Here is a 21,381-nt window from a genome sequence, read left to right on the forward strand (position 1 = left end):
ATTTGTGATGAATTGCATTTGGTATATAATATTTTTATTTTATTATTAAAGCATGTTATATGAGTAACAAGTGCTTATGAGTAAACATGCATGTATTAGGTTCTCCACGTTCAAAGACTGTTGTTGTTCTGCAATTGTATATTCAACTAATCCAAGGCCACTCCATTTGCTGATAGATACTTTATTCATGTTCAAGACCAGTTTTTACCTTCACATCCAGGCCATTATTAAGTGAATCTGAAAACTGTGCTGTTATGATGCAACATCAGATAATCAAATGATCATTTGACATTGCCCTAGAATGGCACAGCTTTCAGATTCACTTGGATATGGCCCAGATGTGAAGGCCAAAACTGGCCATGGGCTTAACAGAAGTATCTATCAACAACTGGATTGGCCTCTCATTAATTAAATATATATAAGTGATTTTAATTCTCTATGAGGGAAAAGATGCCAATAATTAATCGGGCAGTTACGTTCTAACAATTCACGAATGGAATTTCAAAACAAGTAAGGTTAGTGTGCAGAAACACCTACTGACACTGGGACTGATTGAGCTGGCAATGGTTAGATCAGTAGTGAGAAAAAAAGAATAGGAAAAAGAAAGACTGAAAAATATAAGAGAAACAAATATTTTGTGACAAGTTAAAACTATGTACAATAACATGAATCAAACTTGTGTTCCAGTTTTCACAGGCTGTAAGCTGCTAAGTGCAGTATCTGAATATCCCTTGCAGCTTCAACATTTCATTACTTTCCCTCCATATCTTACAAGCTCCACAGATATTCTCTCATGATGCTGTGACTCTGGCACACTGAGGAGAATATATCCCAAGAGCTTTTCCCCCGATCTACTTCTACGTACATACTCAGCAGGCCACCATATGATGCATGTGGGTACCTTGTACCACTACTAGTTATCGTCTTCTCAGTTCCTTCATATGATCCTTAATTTCTCTTATCTTATCCTCATGGTCCTTACACAAAATGTACGCTTCAGGCAGTAGAATAATTCAGCCATCAACTTCAAAAGCTGGTTCTCTAAATTACACAAAACTTGTGCTGCCGGCAATAGAATGCCTCAGCAGTCAGCTTCAAATATTGTTCTCTACATTGTCTCAATACTGTTTCACAAAAAGGACTTTATCTTCCCTCAAGGGATTCCCTTTTGAGTTCCCAAAGCATCTCTGTAATCCAGAATGAGATTTTCACTCTGCAGCGGAGTGTGCGCTGATATGAAACTTCCTGGCAGATTAAAACTGTGTGCCCAACCGAGACTCGAACTCGGGACCTTTGCCTTTCGCGGGCAAGTGCTCTACCATCTGAGCTACCGAAGCACGACTCACGCCCGGTCCTCACAGCTTTACTTCTGCCAGTATCTCGTCTCCTACCTTCCAAACTTTACAGAAGCTCTCCTGCGAACCTTGCAGAACTAGCACTCCTGAAAGAAAGGATACTGCGGAGACATGGCTTAGCCGCAGCCTGGGGGAGGTTTCCAGAATGAGATTTTCACTCTGCAGCGGAGTGTGCGCTGATATGAAACTTCCTGGCAGATTAAAACTGTGTGCCTGACCGAGACTCGAACTCGGGACCTTTGCCTTTCGCGGGCAAGTGCTCTACCATCTGAGCTACCGAAGCACGACTCACGCCCGGTCCTCACAGCTTTACTTCTGCCAGTATCTCATCTCCTACCTTCCAAACTTTACAGAAGCTCTCCTGCGAACCTTGCAGAACTAGCACTCCTGAAAGAAAGGCTACTGCGGAGACATGGCTTAGCCGCAGCCTGGGGGAGGTTTCCAGAATGAGATTTTCACTCTACAGTGGAGTGTGCGCTGATATGAAACTTCCTGGCAGATTAAAACTGTGTGCCCAACCGAGACTTGAACTCGCCGCGAAAGGCAAAGGTCCCGAGTTCGAGTCTCGGTCGGGCACACAGTTTTAATCTGCCAGGAAGTTTCATATCAGCGCACACTCCGCTGCAGAGTGAAAATCTCATTCTGGAAACCTCCCCCAGGCTGTGGCTAAGCCATGTCTCCACAGTATCCTTTCTTTCAGGAGTGCTAGTTCTGCAAGGTTCGCAGGAGAGCTTCTGTAAAGTTTGGAAGGTAGGAGACAAGGTACTGGCAGAAGTAAAGCTGTGAGGACCGGGCGTGAGCCGTGCTTCGGTAGCTCAGATGGTAGAGCACTTGCCCGCGAAAGGCAAAGGTCCTGAGTTCGAGTCTCGGTCGGGCACACAGTTTTAATCTGCCAGGAAGTTTCATCTCTGTAATACTCGCATGCAGGTTGAATCTACTGGTAGCAAATCTAGCAATATGCTTCTGAATTGGTTCCATGTCTTCCTTTTATCTGACCTGGTGGGGAACTCAAACACTTGAACAGCATTTAAGAATAGGTCACTCTAGTGTTCCATACACTGTACCCTTTATAGATTAACTACACATTCCCAAAATTCTCCAAACAAATCAAATTCAACCATTCACATTCCCTACTACTGTCATGTGCTTACTAGCTTCTGTGAATGACATAAACGGGAATTTAATAATATTATGAGAAGGAAAGTTGCCACTCATCACACAGCAGAGATGCTGAGTCGCAGATAGGTGCAACAAAAAGATTTTCACACTTAAAGCTTTCAGCCAATGGCCTTTGCCAGCAGACACACATATGCACACACACATTCACACAAATGCAACTCACACACACAACTGCAGTCTCAGGCAACTGCAACCCCACTGTGAGCAGCAGCACTGGTGCATGATGGGAGTGGTGACGGGGTGGGGGAAAGGAGGAGGCTGGGGAGGGGAGGGGGGAGAGATAGTATGGTGGGGATGGCGGACAGTGAAGTGCTGCAGGTTGGGCGGCAGGCAGGGAAGAGGTGGGGAGGGGGCGGGGTGTGGGGAAGTAGCAGAAAAGGTGAGAAATAGAGAGACATAAATAAAAATAAAAGTAATTTTTATAGCGGAAAAGGAGAGAAATAAATAAATTAATAAATAAAAGTTTTTTTGTTTTTATTTATTTCTCTTTATTTCTCTCCTATTCCGCTACTTCCCCCCCTCCCCTTCTCTCCCCTGCCTGCGGCCCAACCTGGAGCACTTCACTGTCCACCATCCCCACCATACTATCCATCCCTCTCCTTGCCCCAGCCTCCTTTCCCCCATCCAGTCATCACTCCCATCATGCACCAGTGCTGCTGCTCACAGTGTGGTTGCAGTTGCCTGAGACTGCAGTTGTGTGTGTGAGTTGCATTTGTGTGAGTGTGTGTGCTCGCAGTGTGGTTGCAGTTGCTTGAGACTGCAGTCGTGTGTGTGAGTTCCACTTGCATGAGTGTGTCTGTGTGCATATGTGTGTCTATTGTTGACAAATGCCATTGGCCGAAAGCTTTAAGTGTGAAAATCTTTTTGTTGCGCCTATCTGTGACTCAGCATCTCCGCTATATGGTGAGTGGCAACTTTCCTTCTCATAATATTGTTAGATTCCATACTGGATTTTCCATTGTTTGATAAATGGGAATTTTTCTTACAATCCATCCTTACATTCCACAATCCTCCAAGCCTCAACCTGCACTAACCCGTGTTCCACATCCACCTTTACTCCTATTCCCAAGCCAATCACTTCATTTATTTTGCATTCATGCCTTCCCCCCTGTTGTCTCCCTTCTTCCTCTGTACTCTGTCCTATCTCCTCCTCCTAATCTACTCCTCCAAGTCATTGAGTGCTATATGCAACTCCTGATGCATGTGCCAGGGCAAGCTCATTGGTAAACAACAATCCTGCCACCTTTTCCTCTCACAATCCTCCCCTCCAAACCTTCCCTCCTTCCCCAACTACTTTCTCCCCTTGCTCCCTTCAACCAACACAAACTCGCACTCCCAGCAAGCTGCGGTGTCCGTATAATGTAGTAGGCTAGAACTATGTAGCCATGCTAGTGTGTGTGTGTGTGTGTGTGTGTGTGTGTGTGTGTGTTTTTTTGCGAACGTAACACTAGGTAGCTCTGAAGGAGATCATATGAAAGCTTAGCAATGTTTTTGGTCTTTGTCACGTGCCAATTGATCACTCAATGCCTCAATTATGTAGTGAGTTGGTTACCTTTGTTCCCATCATTAACACTTAGCATGTGGCTAATGTAATATTGTGATAACTGCAGAAATTGCCAGTTACGATGATTTTCTGAGGTGTCAAATATATATTTATGACTCCTGAAAATCATGAGGTGTCTGCAGACGTCACAGTTTGCACTGTGACTGCAACAATGTAAAAACTTGCCATTTTTGTAAACTTTAATACTGTCTTTTGCTTCATAGGCATTAGCAGACATCTGAGTTCCCTCTGTTTCATGCATTCTGTGAGTTTTTGCATTCAAAATATGCAGTGAAAAATATTCAGTGAAGAGGAGACATAGTTGGGGCAAATGATTTACAAAATCCTTGACAAATCTACAGATGAAGAAAATAAAGTATCTGATGACAGTTCAGATTACATGTCATCTGAAAATAGTACAACTTCTAGATTTTCTTGAAGTTGGGTTGCTGCATATGTTCATCTTATTTTCTTGCAGATTGCGTTGGTATGCACGATTCTCCTGTACATAAATCAGAAAATAAATCCGAGCACATGATTGCAGCAAATGTAATGTTGGATTCTGTATTTTGAGGTGTACTGCACCGTACTCAACTACAAATGTTAAATTTTGCTTTGATCCTGTGTTTTGTGTGTTTCTCTGTGATGTAAACAAAATGTAAAAGATACCTAAACATGGAGATCATGCATTTGTTTGCATAACAGACTTCATTTTCAATTTTTTCTGCAATAAATACCATTAAATTGAAGTTTCATCTGTATGTTCAGATTTAACTCTAGCAACACCAAAACATGTCTATTTAATGAAGGAAGTCCAGTAAATGTAAAAAGTTTTGAAATTACAGCTACATATTTGAACACATGAGCTGTAACTTCCAAAAAAACATAAATTTCAGCCAGTCCACAGGAAATGGAAGCTACCTACAAGTTCAGCACTGTAAGTGTTAATTATTGATATAGCAGAGAGTTGGTTGAATCACAACCATTTGCATTTTACTGAGATGATTTATTCTGCACTTTACATCAGTCCAGGAAGCACTTTTAGATAGCACATTTAACAGTACTCTGAAGTAATGTGCACAGACTTGAAAGCTGCATGCATTAGCAGTGTGTTTTCATCCACGAGATTGTGCCTCAAAAGAGCAATACTGTGAACTTCTGATAAAGCCTGCCTTGGGCAGCTGCCTATTTAAACCGTGCTGCACTATGCTTGCATTCAGTCATCATGTTATTACTGTGTGCATACATTTGCCTTACTTTATTGTGTTCAGTGTATGTTATGATGATTGGCGTACTTGCCACAGTTAAATAAAGTTGTACTAACATTCTTGGTTGTGTTATGTGTCCAAGTTACAACACAAGTGGCAATGAAGAGGAGACTGTTTTGGTCAGTTTGGATCCATCTCAATCTACACCACCTGCCACGTTACCCCTTGCATCTCCTGTTTTGCCTGTCACTACCCTGGTCTAAATCTAAATATATATCTACATAGATACTCCTTCAGCCACCATCAAGTGTGTGGTGGAGGGTACTCTGTACCACTACATGTCATTCCTCCTCTTGTCCCACTCACAATTAGAGCGAGAGAAATAAGACTACCTGTACGCCTCCATATGAGCTGTAATTTCTTGATCTTATCTTTGTGGTACATAACTAATGAGGAGGTATTGAATAGGATAGGGGAGAAGAGGAGTTTGTGGCACAACTTGACTAGAAGAAGGGATCGATTGGTAGGACATGTTCTGAGGCATCAAGGGATCACCAATTTAGTATTGGAGGGCAGCGTGGAGGGTAAAAATCGTAGAGGGAGACCAAGAGATGAATACACTAAACAGATTCAGAAGGATGTAGGTTGCAGTAGGTACTGGGAGATGAAGAAGCTTGGACAGGATAGAGTGGCATGGAGAGCTGCATCAAACCAGTCTCAGGACTGAAGACCACAACAACAACATCTTTGTGGTCCTTATGCATGATGTATGTTGGCAGGAGCAGAACCATTCAGCAGTTAGCTTCAAATGCCGGTTCTCTAAACTTTTTTTAATGGTGTTTCCCAAAAAGAATGCTGCCTTCCCTCCAGGGATTCTCATTTGAGATCCTGTAACATCCCTGTAACACTTACATTTTGTTCAAACCTACCAATAACAAATCTAAGCAACCCTCCGCTGAATTCCTTCGATGTCTTCCTTCCATCTGACCTGGTATGGATCCTAGACTCTCAAGCAGTACTCAAGAATAAGTCAACCAGCATCCTATATGCAGTCTTCTTTGCAGGGGAACCACTCTATCCAAAAATTCTCCCAATAAACTGAAGTTGACCATCTGCCTTCCCTACCACGGTTTTCACATGCTTGTTCGACCTCACATCACTTTGCAACATTACACCCAGATATTTAAATGACATGACTGTATCAAGCTGGACATTAGTAATAATATATCTGAACATTACAGGTTTGATCTTCATACCCATCCACATTAACTTACATCTTTCAATATTTAGGGATAGCTGCCATTCATCACACCAACTAGAAATCATGTCTAAGTCATTTTGTATCTTCCTAAAGTTACTCAGGTTCGACATCTGTCTGTACACCACGGCATCATCAGCAAACAACTGCAGACTGCTGGCCACTCTGTCTGCCAAATCATTTATGTGTAGAGAACAACAGCTGTCATATCACACTTCCCTGGGGCACTCCTGACAATGCCCTTGTCTCTGATGAACACTCGCCATCAAGGACAACATACTGAGTTCTATTATTTAAGAAGTCTCTGAGCCACTCACATATCTGTGAACTTATTCCATATGCACCTACCTTTATTAATAGCCTGCAATGAGGCACCATGTCAAATGCTTTCTGGAAATCTAGAAATATGGAATCTGTCTGTCGCTCTTCATCCATAGTTCTCAGTATATCATGTGAGAAAAGGACAAGCTGAGTTTCACATGAGTGATTATTTCTAAAACCATTCTGATTCATGGACATAAGCTGCTTATCCTTTGCCATTCTTGGCTTATGACGAGTCTGTCAACGACTGGGCAGTCTATGAAAATCGGTTGCTGCAACATTTTCATGCGTTTGGGCCGACTGCTGTTACCTTATGCTGTGCTTTCTTTTTGTCTTGGTTATCCCCTCGGATGTATCAAATACTTTGCTTTCCTCTTGTCCGTCACATTTTGTCACTCATGATAGGCCTAATTGTCATACATGGAGGGTCGTTTGCCGCCAGCGCAACAAAATGGGTCACATCACTCCTGTTTGTGTAATGCAAAATTCCAACAACCTATTGCAGTTGCTGACATGGATGTCCATTGCATCCAATAAGCTTTTCATTGATGTCAAGGTTTATCAGAATGTTTTGCACATGCAAGTCGACAACCGGCCGGAGTGGCCGAGCGGTTCTAGGCGTTACAGTCAGGAACCACGAGACCGCTACGGTCGCAGGTTCGAATCTTGCCTCAGGCATGGATGTCTGTGATGTCCTTAGGTTAGTTAGGTTTAAGTAGTTCTAAGTTCTAGGGGACTGATGACCTCAGAAGTTAAGTCCCATAGTGCTCAGAGCAATTTGAACCATTCTTGCAAGTCGACACTGGTGCTGCTGTGACATTACTCATCTTGCAAACAAACATGGTCTTAGTGCCAGTTTCACATACATTAGTCACCTATAATAAACAAAGCATTCCAATATCAGGTAGTTTCTTGGGCCCAGTCACATGTATATCTGTGGTTTGTCTGCTGATTTTTCTAGTGCTGGACAATGTATGCACCTTTAACATTTTCAGGTTTACTATTTCTGATGAAGTTTAATCTTGTCTCTGATCAAGTGCCTTGTACACAGTTCAACTCTTTATGCTCTGAATTCTCCGCCCTGTTTCCTGTGGGTTCAAGCTGTGCGAATAATTTCAAAGCCCACATCATCATGAAACCTTCAGCCAGACTTCATTTCTTTTGGGCTCATGGGCCAGTGCGCTGGAGTCTGTGACCAAGTCAATGCAGAGCTTGACCACCTCACAGCCTCTGGAGTTGTCCAACTAATCACATTCAGTGAATGGGCTATCCCCTTAGTCATTGTCAAGAAACCAACAGTACAGTAATGCCTTTGCAGTGCTTTCAAAGTTTCTGTCAATGTTCAGTCTATCATTGATATGCGTCACTTGCCGTGCCCTGTCAAACATTTTGCTAAGCTTGCTGGTGGTCAGTGTTTCCCAAGATTGACTGCTCCGATACGTATTTGCAGTTTCCCGTTGATGCTGACCCTCAATGGCTCTTGGTCATTAACATACCTTTTGGCTTGTATCAGTATTTGTGGTTACCATTTGGTGTGGCCAGCTCCCTGGCGATTTTTCAACAGTTTCTCGAAGAACTCATGATGTCTATGCCTGGCTATGTCAGCTATCTTGATGATATTGTGGTCTCTGGCTGCTCCACAGCCGAGCATCTCAACAACTTACATAAGCTCTTTTTGGTGTTGTAGGCCACTGGGTTAAAATGCAATTTTGAAAAATGCTGTTTCTTTCAGCCTTCTGTTGTCTAGCACTGATATCAAACCCCTTCATCAGAATGTCTCTGGCATCGTGGCTCTTCCGCGTCCTCTGTCAGTTACGGAACTCCAGGTTTTTTTTTAGGTAAGATTGCTTATTATCATCAGCTGGTTGCACAACTGTTACAGGTCTCGCTGCATAAGGGGATTACTTCGGCTGTCCGCACGCATGTGAATGGCATTTTCCAAACTGAAGTCTATGTTACAATCTGCATCTTGCCTTGTAACCTACCAAAAGGTCACTGATTAGTGTTATCAAAAGACGCATCCTAGCATGGGCTGGGCACGTTGTTAGCTCATAAATACTCTGATGTCTCTGAGTGGCCTATTGCATATGCGTCGAAGACGCTTAATTCGGCTTGGACTAGATATTCACCACCAGAGAAAGAAGCACTCACCATTGTTTATGCATTAAAGAAATTTCATGTTTTCCTGTATGGTGTAAAATTCCACCTCATCAAGGATCACAAGCCAGTAGTTTCACTGTTTAAACGTTTAAACCCTCAGAGTCACTGCCAGACAAAGCAGTGCATTACCTACAATGTTGGGCACTGTTCCTCTCTCAATACACCTATGAGATTCACTTCCGACCCATGGCTAAACGTGTGAACGCTGATGCGTTCTTCCATTTTCCTACCAGTATGGATCCAGTTTCTGATCAGGAGGAGTTACTCTGTTTCCACGTTTGTGAATGTGTTCAACAAACTGTCAATCATTTTCCAATCACCAGTGCTCAGGTTGAGCAAGCTAGCACTACCGATTCAATTTTATGGAAAGTGATACATTGTGTACTACATGCCTCCAACATGGGCATCTGACCCCCTCTGTAGCTACTATGTGTTTCAGCATCATTCCTCTGTCACTGATGGTGTACTGCTCCTTGATATGGACTATTCAGCTCCTTGTATAGTGGTTCTCTCAGCACTCTGTTCGGAGATCCTGGAATTGCTTTGTGCTGATCACTGGGGGCTGTCACGCCCCAAGGTATTAGCCCACCATCATGTTTCCTGGCCTCGTTTGGATGGTGACATCACTCATTTGGTTACAGCATGTTCTGAATGCGCATCGTAGTAAGCTGAAACTGCAGGAAACATTCTCTACATGGCCACAACCTTCGCAAGCATAGGATCAACTTTACATTGATTTCACTGGCCCTTTCCTTAATGCATACTGGCTAATAGTAATTGAGGCATTCTTTCGGTTTCCATATGTTGTTCATTACCCATCAACTTTAGCCTCTGCGACTGTGGCAGTCCCATCGAGAATTTTTTCCATCGAAGGACTTCCAGCCGTGTCAATCTCTGATAATGGCCCTCGGTTTGTGTTGCAGGAGTTAGCCTCCTTCTGCAACGCCCAAGGGGTTTGCCACATTTTCGCCTGCCCTTCCACCAACAGTCCAACGGTGAGGCTGAAAGATTAGTTACAATATTCAAAATGCAAATGAAAAAGTACATGATTCAGTCCCTGTCCAACATTGCCTTGGATCAATTTCCATCTTCCTATCAGTTCATGCCATTCAATGACAAAAGTTCCGCCAAACTGCTTCACTGGCATCACCTCAGATGCTCCTGCATCTCCTGCGCATCAGCCAAGAATGCTGACCTGTGCAGCCGTCGTCCCGTTTTTGGCCTGAGTTGGCTGTCTGAGCACGTGAGTTTGATCATCACCCAAAATGGATTCCCACCATCATCTACAGATGTTGTGGCCACTGTCTCTGTGGCATCCACACAGAGAAGGGCCTCTGTACTTGTCATTACGACCAGCTGCACCTGGGTGTGGACGACCAGACAACCTCGGCCAGGACACCAACATCACCATGCCAGTCTGTGTCACTCGACAGATCACCTGATGTGGCAGGTCCCTGCCATGACAAACACATGGGGTCTCCCATCACTGGTGGACAAATATGGCACAGCTTCTCCAATACCATTAAACCAATGCAGCTGCCGTCCACACCGGAGCTATCTCCTCCACCTCTGCCACCAACTGGTGGGGTACCAACATCACCAGGCCCTGTGCCTGATGTGGACTTGGAGCTCACACCAACATCACCCACCCTGCCATATAGGTTGACAGGAGAAGGTGGATTGTGACACTACCCACACCCAAAGTACTTCCAACCATACGCCACAGTATCAGCACATCATCTCAGCCACGGACATCTCACGAATCCAAACTGTACCCCAAGGGAAGAGGAACGAAGTAATGTACACACACTTGAAGGCCATGTGCATTAGCATTGTGTTGTCATCTGCGAGAGTGCACCATGAAAGAGCAATATTGGGAACTTCTGATAGAGCCTGCTACAGATGGTTGCCTATTTAAATCCTGCCACACTACACTCACATTCAGTTATCATGTTATTACTGCTTGGATACATTTGCCTTATCTTATTGTGTTCCGTGGATGTTATGGTGATTGGCATACATGTTACAGTTTAATAAAGTTGTATTAACATTTTTAGTTGTGACGCATGTCCAAATTACAACATATTCAGTCTGCAAAAAACAGGGAATTAGGTGCAAATTGCTGCGTAGCATAACAGAAAATACTCTGCTAAAGGCTAAAAATATATAATCTCTGTAAAATTCATTCGCAAAGATGTTTTTTGAGGCATGTCCACAAAGAAATCAATTGATGAGGATGATGATACTAATAATAAACACAGGACCAAAATGACCAGGGTCTGAAACACATATACAGTACTTACCAACATAGCTTGGTAATTTAGATGGACTCAAGTTGAATATTTCAGTATGTTAATTTCATTGCATCAGAAGGCAAAATGGAAATAATAGTCTCAAGACATTTTGAATCACAGATTAGGGCAGCATTCACCACAGATGAGCATTTCATACTATGCCACTGAAAATTTGCTGTCATTCATTTATACAGTTATATATTTTGAAATCCCCAATGCATTTTTCTGTCTGTGTATGAAAGCTAATCTCAGAAACTACCATAGGATTCTGAAATGATTTTCATGAGAAAGCTTTATGTATATAATTTATAATTATATGCAGTAATGATGAGTGTGTAATATATGTATTGTTATCTGTCCCATATTTAAGTGGTGTTTGGAGCGAAATCTTGTTACAATGATGGGAGCTATGAGCTGGTCAGCTACAGAGGATGCAGTATCTGGTAAGAGAAACATTAAAGTAAACAGCCACCACATCTCCAGAGAACAGAAAAGCTGAGCAGAATCTACACATATCTTCTACATCTATACACATTACCTGCTGCATCTTTCTGTTTGTATGTGAAGGCTAATTTCAGAAACAACTGTGGGGATTTTGACACAATTTTCATTAACAGACTGATTCATGAGAAAGGTCTGTCATGTATAATTTACAACAGCTATGCCAGACAAAATGTCCGTCTGTAGATACTTTGTGCTACAAGTGCAAAACCAGGTCAGGTCACTAATATAAATTTCACAGAGATGTGTTTCCAAGGCATTTCCATCCTCAAATGGAGATATTTTTTGTTAATTTGTGTATAAGAAATTTAAGTATTACTGGGTCATGACTGTAAGTGCAATAAATAACTGAGTGACAGCATTTAATTTAGAATTTAGGGACAAAGATTTTAGAGATCAAATTATATTTTTTGGAAACATCTAAAGAGAGCTACATATCAACAAAAATAATTAATGTTTGAAAACATAATGTAATTGGATGGATAAAAAAATCCACTCACCAAGCAGCGGCAGGAGAACACCCATATAAAGTTATTAAAATATGCAAGCTTTCAAAGCCAGTGGTTCCTTCCTCTGGCAGAAGGATTGAAGGGGAAGGAAGAGGGGTGATGGAAAAGGATTGGTGAGGTTTAGGAAATGGAGAAGTTCAGAAAAGTCGCCCAGAATCCTATATCATTGGAGACTAACTGAATGGGATGAGAAAGAAAGACTGATTGTTGGGGTCTACAATGGACAAGGTTTGAAAATATGAGAGCTTAAAGGCTGAATGCAGGGTAATACACAATATAGAATTTACTGCCAAAACATCCTTTGAGATACAAAGATTGTGAGGATAAGTGCATTGCAGGTGATAGAGGTAGGAGGGGGGAAATAGACAGGTCAGAAAATTAAAGATATAGAAAACTTAAAGGGAATGAAGAAAATAATCGTTACTGTGAAGAAGTGCTGAGATAGAAGACATTAACGTAAATTTAGGCCAGAGGATGGTGAGAAGCAAGGACATGTTGTAACACCAGTTCCAATCTGCAAAGTCCTGAGAAACTGGTGTGTGGGGGAAGAATTTATGTGGCACATGTGGTGAAATGGGCATATGTTGCAGAGTATGCTCTGCAATAGGATATTGTGTGTTACCAGTGTACACCCTCTGCCTATGCCCATCCATCTTAATGGATAACTTGGTGGTCTTGCATATTACTCATCTTCCATCTTTTAGCTCTTAGGTTTCCAAATCTTGCCTGGTGCAGTCCCCAACAATCAGTCTTTCCTTCTTATCCCATCCAGTAGGTTCCCCCTGACCTGAGGTTTTGGGTGACTTTTCTGATTTCTCCCCATTTCCTAAACCTCAGCAGTCCTTTTCCTTCATCTGGCTCGAAAAGTTTGCATGTTTTAATAACTTTATGTGGGTGTTCTCCTGCCACCACTTGGTGGGTAAATTTTTTACTTAAAGAGAGCTACAGCTTCACTTCTCCCCCTCCCCCTAATAAACAGTCATCTTCATGGACATATAGATAAACTCTACATCTTCATACAAATTGATTTTGTTTTCACGGTACAGTTTGTGCAATCAATAAAGACCTGTTTTTCAGTTAGTATATATAGCTTCTGTCCACCACGTGTGAATTGGAGCAACTGAACATCAGTGCTGTCATAAGTTTTTAATGCTCATTGCATCTCTTGTAGAACTGCCTACCAGATAGTAATAGGCTGATAGAATCAAAAGATTTTTATTCATTTCCAATTCTATAGTCTCGTGTTTAATTTTTTATATGCTGCCTTAATCTCTCTGATAAATATTATTCGTTGTCAACACTAAGCTCAAATTTACATTTTGTTGTCTGAATATGTTTGTTATCTATAGCGAAAACTTCGGAGCTACTGGACTGTGAAGCTATTCGTGCTCTGGGTTTCTTTAATTAATGCTTCAAATTCTGAAAAGTCAGAAAATTAACAAAAGTGTTCAGGAATTAAACATTTTATGTTGTAAGAAGAACCATGGCCAGTGTACAATCATGCTAAAGAAGCAGTATGAGATCACAAAGATTCATTTGCAGGCTGACAGGAGGATGGTAGTTGACATGCTTATCAGGTATCATGCAGTTCAATATTATGATAATAGAAAATCCAGGATGTAGGTAACAGACAGAAATGAGCAATAACAATCATTCACCTACAGGCAAAGTAGCTATAGATTGACAAAATTCTGCTTAGCTAGTCTCACCAGGTCTTCAACTGCCTTAAAGGACGCTTTGAACTGAAGAGAACCCCACACAATATCTTATCCTCATTCATTAAATTGATTTTCTGTCACCCACTCATGCAGTGCAGTAAATTAGTCCATCCTTTTACATCCCTGCTCCAAATCCTCCACTCCACAAGTTATTACTCTACATACTACACAGGTGTAAAACCTGTTCCAGACACCCACCCACCACCTCCTCCTGCAGTCTAGTCAAAGGCACTTCCTATTCAGTGAGAAGACTGTCTCATGTGTAAACAGTCATATCATATATCAGCTGCGCTGCAATGAGTGTGCATGTGGGTATAACAACTAACCATGAGTCTACCCACATGAATGGCCATTGCTAGTCTGTGGACAACCAACAACTTAATAGCCAGCTGTTAAGCATGCTGCTCACAATCAAACTTATGGTTTCAAAAGCTGCTTAAATACTTCTAGCATTTTACTGTTACTGTTGATCATGACCTATAGCCCCCTACTTGCATCACAATACTTCACTACTCTTTCAGCTCCAATCTTTTCTTCTCCCACCCTCCCATCAGTCTGTCTGGGCAGCTGCTTGTAAGCAGTTAGAATGTCTGTGGCCTCAGAGGTGTGAATGTAAGTGCCTGTAAGAGTGAGATTATGTACTCATATAAGAAAAAGGGGAAGAACAAGTGGGATTCTCTGATAGGTTACATGTCAATGTGCCACCAACTATACATCTGCAGGATCATACTTGATTGTCGTTTTTGTGAGTTCTACATTAAAGTTAATGAACTTAGTAAATGGGTGCGTATTTAACAATGCTAAAGTGACCAAGATCAAATCACGTAAGAGGACTGGACAAAAAAAGTGCTTTGTGCTGATTGGCTTTGTTTCAGCATCTTGTAAGTAGTCACTTCTATAACAAACACAGTTGAAAATAATTTTCTATTTTCATATTTAAAATGCCCTCCTCCAATTTTTAAACCTACTTTGCACTAAATGTGGTGAATGAAGTAAACATTGTTCCTGTAGCTTCTGAAATGGCACACACTATCTTTTCCTTGTTGTTTAATAGTGATCAAAATTATTTCTTTATTTTGCATGAAAATGTCATTACCATCCAATCAAACAACATACCTTCTTGATGGGAGCCTCACTTTCTGTGATCCAAGAGGCAAGACCAGGCCAATAACTCACTATCAGTGAACCAATTTCTGATTTCTGAGTTGTCTCAAAGACAAAACATCTATGTGCGTTGTCTTGTTGTTGTCGCATCAGATTAATTGTGATGAAACTGTCACTAGGATCCAGAAAAATAGATTCTATATCTGGATACCGAAACTCATATAAAACAAATTTATCGTCAGGTTTTATCAGCATCAAGCCATCACAATTCACACCAAGGATCAGGTTGTTGCCTGAAAATTTAACATTAGTCATAAATAAACACAGCACTATAATAAAGCAATACTCCATTATTAATAAACTGTTCTTATCTACAATATTTTGTTAACAAAGAAGTGAGAGTGAAGAGAGAGAGACTATTTAAAAATGAGTATCTTCTCGTTCTTCAGAATTTGCTCAGTGGTGCAAGAATAAGGAGGAGCAGCAGGTGCTGCTGGGGAGTGTATAGGTCTACTAGTGCCCAAAGTATTGACAAAGGTTTCTTAATAATCCACTGTGATTAACAAGGGCAGAGGACCTATGTGATAGAGAATTAGATGGGAGTCATTGGTTTGGGGGGGGGGGGGGGGGCATATGTGAACCTGTGAGAGGTTGCAAGAGGTCAACACCACACATTTTTCTATAGCTTTACCAGCATTGGCAGACAATTAAGTCTCCAAAGAATTCTGACAATGGACATGTGTTCCAGTTTGTGATCAATCACAATACTGCAGAACATAAACTGGCAAAGAATATCAAAACAGGTTAACCCTGTCTTAAGTAAGGTTACACACCTTATCACAAAGTTTCTAAGTTACAGTGGATTCCCGGGCACCAGTAGTAAATTGTGAAGAACAAGAAATATGTTTCCTGGTCAGATGAAACATATTTCCACTTTTATGTGAGCCATGTAATTTGACGTGTGCTTCGTAGGTCTCACGAAGTGTTCTAGAGGATAGTGTGCAAGGGGTGATGTGAGCTGGAGGATGCTTTGTGCCCTGGCAATATTTCATTTACATCTAAATGGGCAATTTAATGAAAATGGCAAGAACATCAAATCTAAACAGCTACATGCGGACACTAGAAAATCAGGTTTTGTGTTTCCTTGTCATCTTAATGAACCCTATGATAATTCTCACATCTCAGAGGATAAAGCTGTAAGCACTTCAACACAGTGATCTTTCAGAAGCAATCACAACTCTGGTTTGCATTGCAGTCCTCAGATTTGAGCTCCAACAATGAAAATCAGAGACTATCCGCAACTTATCATATCAGGGACAGCAGCTGTAGATGACCACTATCTCTGAGACAGTGGGCACGTGTGTGTGAGTTGAGTTTACATGAGTATGTGTGAGCATGTTGTCTAATTTGGAAGAAGGCCTTCTGGTCGGAAGCTTACTTGTCTACAATCTTTTTGTTGTGCCTCTCTGTGACTCATCATCCTGCTATATGATGAGTAGCACTCTATCCGTTTCATCATACTGTCATTACAACAAAAAACTTAGGAATTTTTCTAGATTTTACCCTGGTAAGCCAGGGGAACTTAAAATGGAAGTACAAAGACATCAAGGCGCGTCTACTAGAAACTGTTGGGGAACCACCAGGGTAAATCTTGACATCTAATTCACACATTCACGCTATTTAGCTCTTGGCTTCTCAGTTCATTTGCTAAGTGATGGTTTTCATTGCTGATAATGAAAATAATCTTCAGTTGACCTGTGATTTAACCAGTCACACACAAGACACAAAAATAATTTTCATGTGGGCTTTGTCTCATTGACTAGGGTCCATAAAGTGGTTATGTATACTGGTACAAACTACAAGCTCCCATCCAACACAAAGCACTAAATAGGTAATATCAACCAGTTCAAAAGAAAATTAAAAACTAACTTAATAATAGTAATATATTGTAAACAGGGCTATTTTCTTTGAAAACCACTAGTGAAACAGAGTAAATATTAATCAAACAATGAGGCAAATAGTAAGCAACCTATAGTAGATAACAGCACAATTTAATATAACCAAGGAAACACTAGACTTTTTTTTTTCAAAACAGCAGTTAGCTTTCTAATTTACTTGGTTAAATTTGGCTGGCATAAGCATGAATAGCATTATGCAATATAGTGACAGAATATTGTTAATGCAGTGTCCAGATACAATTTTTATGGTTTGCTGGTCTTTTGTTAATACTTACTTTGGCTCATTCCACATCCCTGAGTGTTCTTTTCAATGGGGTCAATGAATGAACAGGTATGGATTGCCTTATGAAGAAAAAATATGGATGAGGTGCTCACAAACATACATAGCAGACAGTGTGGTAGTCAAAGTCTACTACATTCTCAACTAAATGTATGGAGTGACATAAAGACCGAGTAATTGTCAAATTATGATATCAACTGGAAATTTTGTGATCAGTATACAAACTGACTGTCTTCATCAGTGGCTTCAAAATTCAGAAGGCTCAGGACTGGGATGAGACTGCTGTTAATCAAGCTCTGCTGTTGCACTGGAATCTTTGGGCCCTGACAAGCCAGTGAACCATGGGCAGAATTGTCTGAGGCACTACCACAATGCACAAATTCCTTGTACAAGGGGGGGACTCAAAAGTAACGGGAATTGGGGTGCTTTGGGGAGGGAGAGTGGGAGAACCCACTGTTCTACCATGTGTCCGTTACAGTCATGCCACCTGATTCAGTGCATGAAGTTGTGTCACGGTGAGTGCATTGGTTCACCCGTGAGAGTTTTTTTTAGTAAAACAACTTTCTCCATTTTGGTGAAAACATGATGGCAGATTTTTGAGAGCAATGTGCGGCTGTGAAATTTTGTTTCCTGTTGGGGAAATTGGCCGTGGAAACTACTGTAATGCTTAAGACTGCTCATGGGGATGCTGCCCTAAACGAAACCAGAGTCTAACAGTGGTTTTCACATTTTAAAAATGGAGAAATGTCAATTGAAGACCAACCCCCTTCAGGACATCCATCAACATCAAGAAGTGACAAAAATGTCAACAAAATCAATACCCTCATTTGTGAAGGCTGTTGCCAAACCATTGATGAACTCTGTGAGATGCCTGGAATATCATGGAGTTCAATTCAGAGGGTTTTATCCAAAGGTTTGCACACAAGAAGGGTTGCAGCCAAATTTGTCCCTCGCCTTCTCACAGACGAGCAAAGGAGCATTGACTTAAGGCATGTTTTGAACTTAAAAATTAGCTCAAATACGACCTTGAATTTTTTTCCAAGGTGATTACTGTGATGAGTAGTGGTACTATGGATACGACCTCGAAACAAAGCAGCACTAAAGCTAGTGGAAGACAAATGTCTCTCCTCATCTCAAAAAAGCTCACTAAGTAAAGTCAAACATCAAGCCAATGCTCATTTATTTCTTCGATTGCAGAGGTGTTGTGCATGCGGAGTTCATTCCACTGGGTCAAACTGTCAACCAGAAGTTCTACTTGGAGGTTTTGAAAGGTTTGAGGGAGAATACCCGGATGAAAAGGGCAGATCTTTGGTGCACAAGCAACTCGTTCTTCCAGCATGACAACGTGCCGGCCGACACTGCCCTCTCCATAAAGCTGTTTTTGACCAAAAATGGCATGACACCGATTGTCCCCCCCCCCCCTCTCCTCATCAGATCTACGCCCCCCCCTCCCCCCGTGATTTCTTTTTATGCTTTTTGGCACTGTGGAGGAGGTAAAACAAAAATTGCTGGACGGCATAAAGACCATCCTGATAAGTGACTTTCGAAACTGTTTTGAACAATGGAAGGATCATTTGAAGAAGTGCATTGTGGTCAATGGATAATATTCTGAAAGTGATCAAAATTTGGTGTAAAAATATTAAGAAATACAGACATTGGGACGAATTTCCCATTTATTTATTTATTTTTTTTTGGTGGTGGATGGTGGTGGGGGATGTCCACCTTGTATTCTGACCTAGGTGAAAGAATATTAGGAATAATGGATTGAGGGAACTCAGGCAGTAGTTTAAGGCCAAGGAGAATACCTAATTACTTCAGTGGCTTTACTTTGCTATACGAATTCTGATTCGGAATGATATACCACTGACTTTCTTGCTTTCTTCTATATTTTTCTTACATTTTTTTTCTCATTAACAGCAACAATAATCAAAGAATCAGACAACAGTTCACCCTCAATATGTTTATAGCCTTCTATTACATCTTTCTTTATTGGTTTAAATTGTGAGTTTAAAGTTATAAAATGGTTTACTCATATAGAATTGAAAGCAAGAATGAAACAAAGTTGTCACTTACCATATGACCAGTAGCCACGATATGTAACATGGAACATTGTTGTACCATAAAGAGGATACTGCATGACACATGAAAGATACAGAGCTTTGGCAGTCAGTTCAGAGCGTCCAGCCCCATACTGCCGATGAGCTTGTGCCAATATGGGAACCTGAAAGAAAAACTGCTTCATGAAACATTGACAAAATCAAACAACGGAAAATCTAGGCCAGAATAATGACAATATTATGAAAAGGACAGATTTCTACTCATCGTTTAGTGGAGATATTGAGTTACAGACAGACACAACCATATACAAAAGCAGATCTCCTTTGCCTTATCTCTCCAGTCACTCACCACCTCCCTAAGTCCCACCGTCTGGCCACAGAGGTGCATTCCCCTCATGATTCAGTACCACCCAGGACTGGAGCAACTGAATCAAATTCTCCGTCATGGTTTCGACTCCTCTTGTTGCACCCTTAAATTAGGAATTTCCTACCCACTATCCTTCCCACCCCTCCCACAGTGATATTTGCCACCCACCGAACCTACACAATATCCTCATCCATCCCTACACAACCCCTGCTCCCAACCCATTGTCTCATGGGTCATAGGCCTGTGATAGACCTAGATGAAAGGCCTGTCCCATACACACTCCCACATCACCTACTGCAGTCTGGTCACAAACATCACCTATCCCAACAAAGACATGGCTACCTGTGAAAGCAACCGTGATCTACAAGCTAACCCGCCTATGATTTCTAACGGCTGCAGTGATCTCTGAGGTCCACCAGGGTACTGTCTTCTGACTGGGGGATCCCTAGGAAGAGGGGATGGCTTGGTTGGTTTGTTGCCTAAAGAATGGCTGCCATTGTATGCCGAACAGCTGCATCAATACTGCCTTTCGATAGGGAGCTAAGGATGACAGTAGTCGTGAACCCATTCTAGTCAGCATTACTGAGAACCCATCTGCTTGGGTGTCCAGGGAAGTAAGGCTGAGGGAGGGACAGGAAGGTTAGGAAGTGGTCACTACCACACAGGTCATCGTGGACCTTCCAGAGAATAGATGGTACAACATCAGGCCTGCACAAGGAGAGATTAATGGCCAAAAAAGTTCTGTGTGCCACGCTGAAGTGTGTGGGAGCACCAGAGTCCAAGAGGCAAAGATTGAGCCATGCCAGTACAGTTTTGATGTCTTTACCATGGCCAGTGATCACTGTACCACACCACAAAGCATTATGGGTTTTGAAGTCGCTCAAGACTAGGAAACGTGAGGGGAGCTGAGAGAGCAATCCCGACAGTACATCCTGGGACAGGACATCATCGGGACGGAGGTAAACATTACAGATTGTAAAATCCTGCTGTGCCCTTACCTGAACAGCCACAGCCTCCAGAGGCATAACAAGAGGCACAAGGCCACTGTATACTGAGTCCAGCGCATACTTACAAACTCCACCCGATACCCTATCGTAGTCTGTACAATTCTTAAAATAACTTTGGTAGCCACAAAAGGCAGGGGTTTGAGTTTCCAGAAATCTTGTTTCCTGGATGGCAATACAGAATGCAAGGTAAGTGCTTAAAAGCTGCTGTAGCTCAGCCAGGTGGTAGAAGAATCTGTTACAATTCCACTAGAGGATCAGACTGTGTGAATACACTGGGGGCATGATGTGACTGGAAGGGGGGGATGCGGAGCAGGTTATGACCCAGGGTCATGTGTTGCCACCAGTTGAGACATCAGGGGATCCTCTGATATAGGTTCTGCAGCACATTGCCTGGGGAGATCTGGCGTCCCAGGGGCCAATGGGATCTCCACTTTGGGCACAGAAGGAGTACAAGCAAAGTCTGATGTCATGGAGGCCAATGGAGTTTCCTTCACCTTAGAGGACTTCTCCTTGTCCTTCTTCTCCTTATAAGAAGAGGACTGAGACAGTGTCCCTGAATTGG

General features: G+C 41.9%; 1 protein-coding gene across 1 annotated transcript in view; it reads right to left on the bottom strand.

Annotated features, from left to right (window-relative positions):
• Positions 1-21,381, bottom strand: part of LOC124805426 (myosin-I heavy chain) — an 804,788-nt gene that overhangs the window by 53,594 nt on the left and 729,813 nt on the right. Inside the window, exons 26-27 of the mRNA XM_047265991.1 lie at positions 19,462-19,609; positions 15,163-15,443 (exon numbers count right to left, since the gene is read on the bottom strand). Coding sequence (XP_047121947.1) covers positions 15,163-15,443; positions 19,462-19,609 — 429 coding nt within the window. The remainder of the gene's footprint in view (positions 1-15,162; positions 15,444-19,461; positions 19,610-21,381) is intronic.

The sequence above is a fragment of the Schistocerca piceifrons genome, chromosome 1 (genome assembly GCF_021461385.2).
Source record: "Schistocerca piceifrons isolate TAMUIC-IGC-003096 chromosome 1, iqSchPice1.1, whole genome shotgun sequence".
Classification (NCBI taxonomy): domain Eukaryota; kingdom Metazoa; phylum Arthropoda; class Insecta; order Orthoptera; family Acrididae; genus Schistocerca; species Schistocerca piceifrons.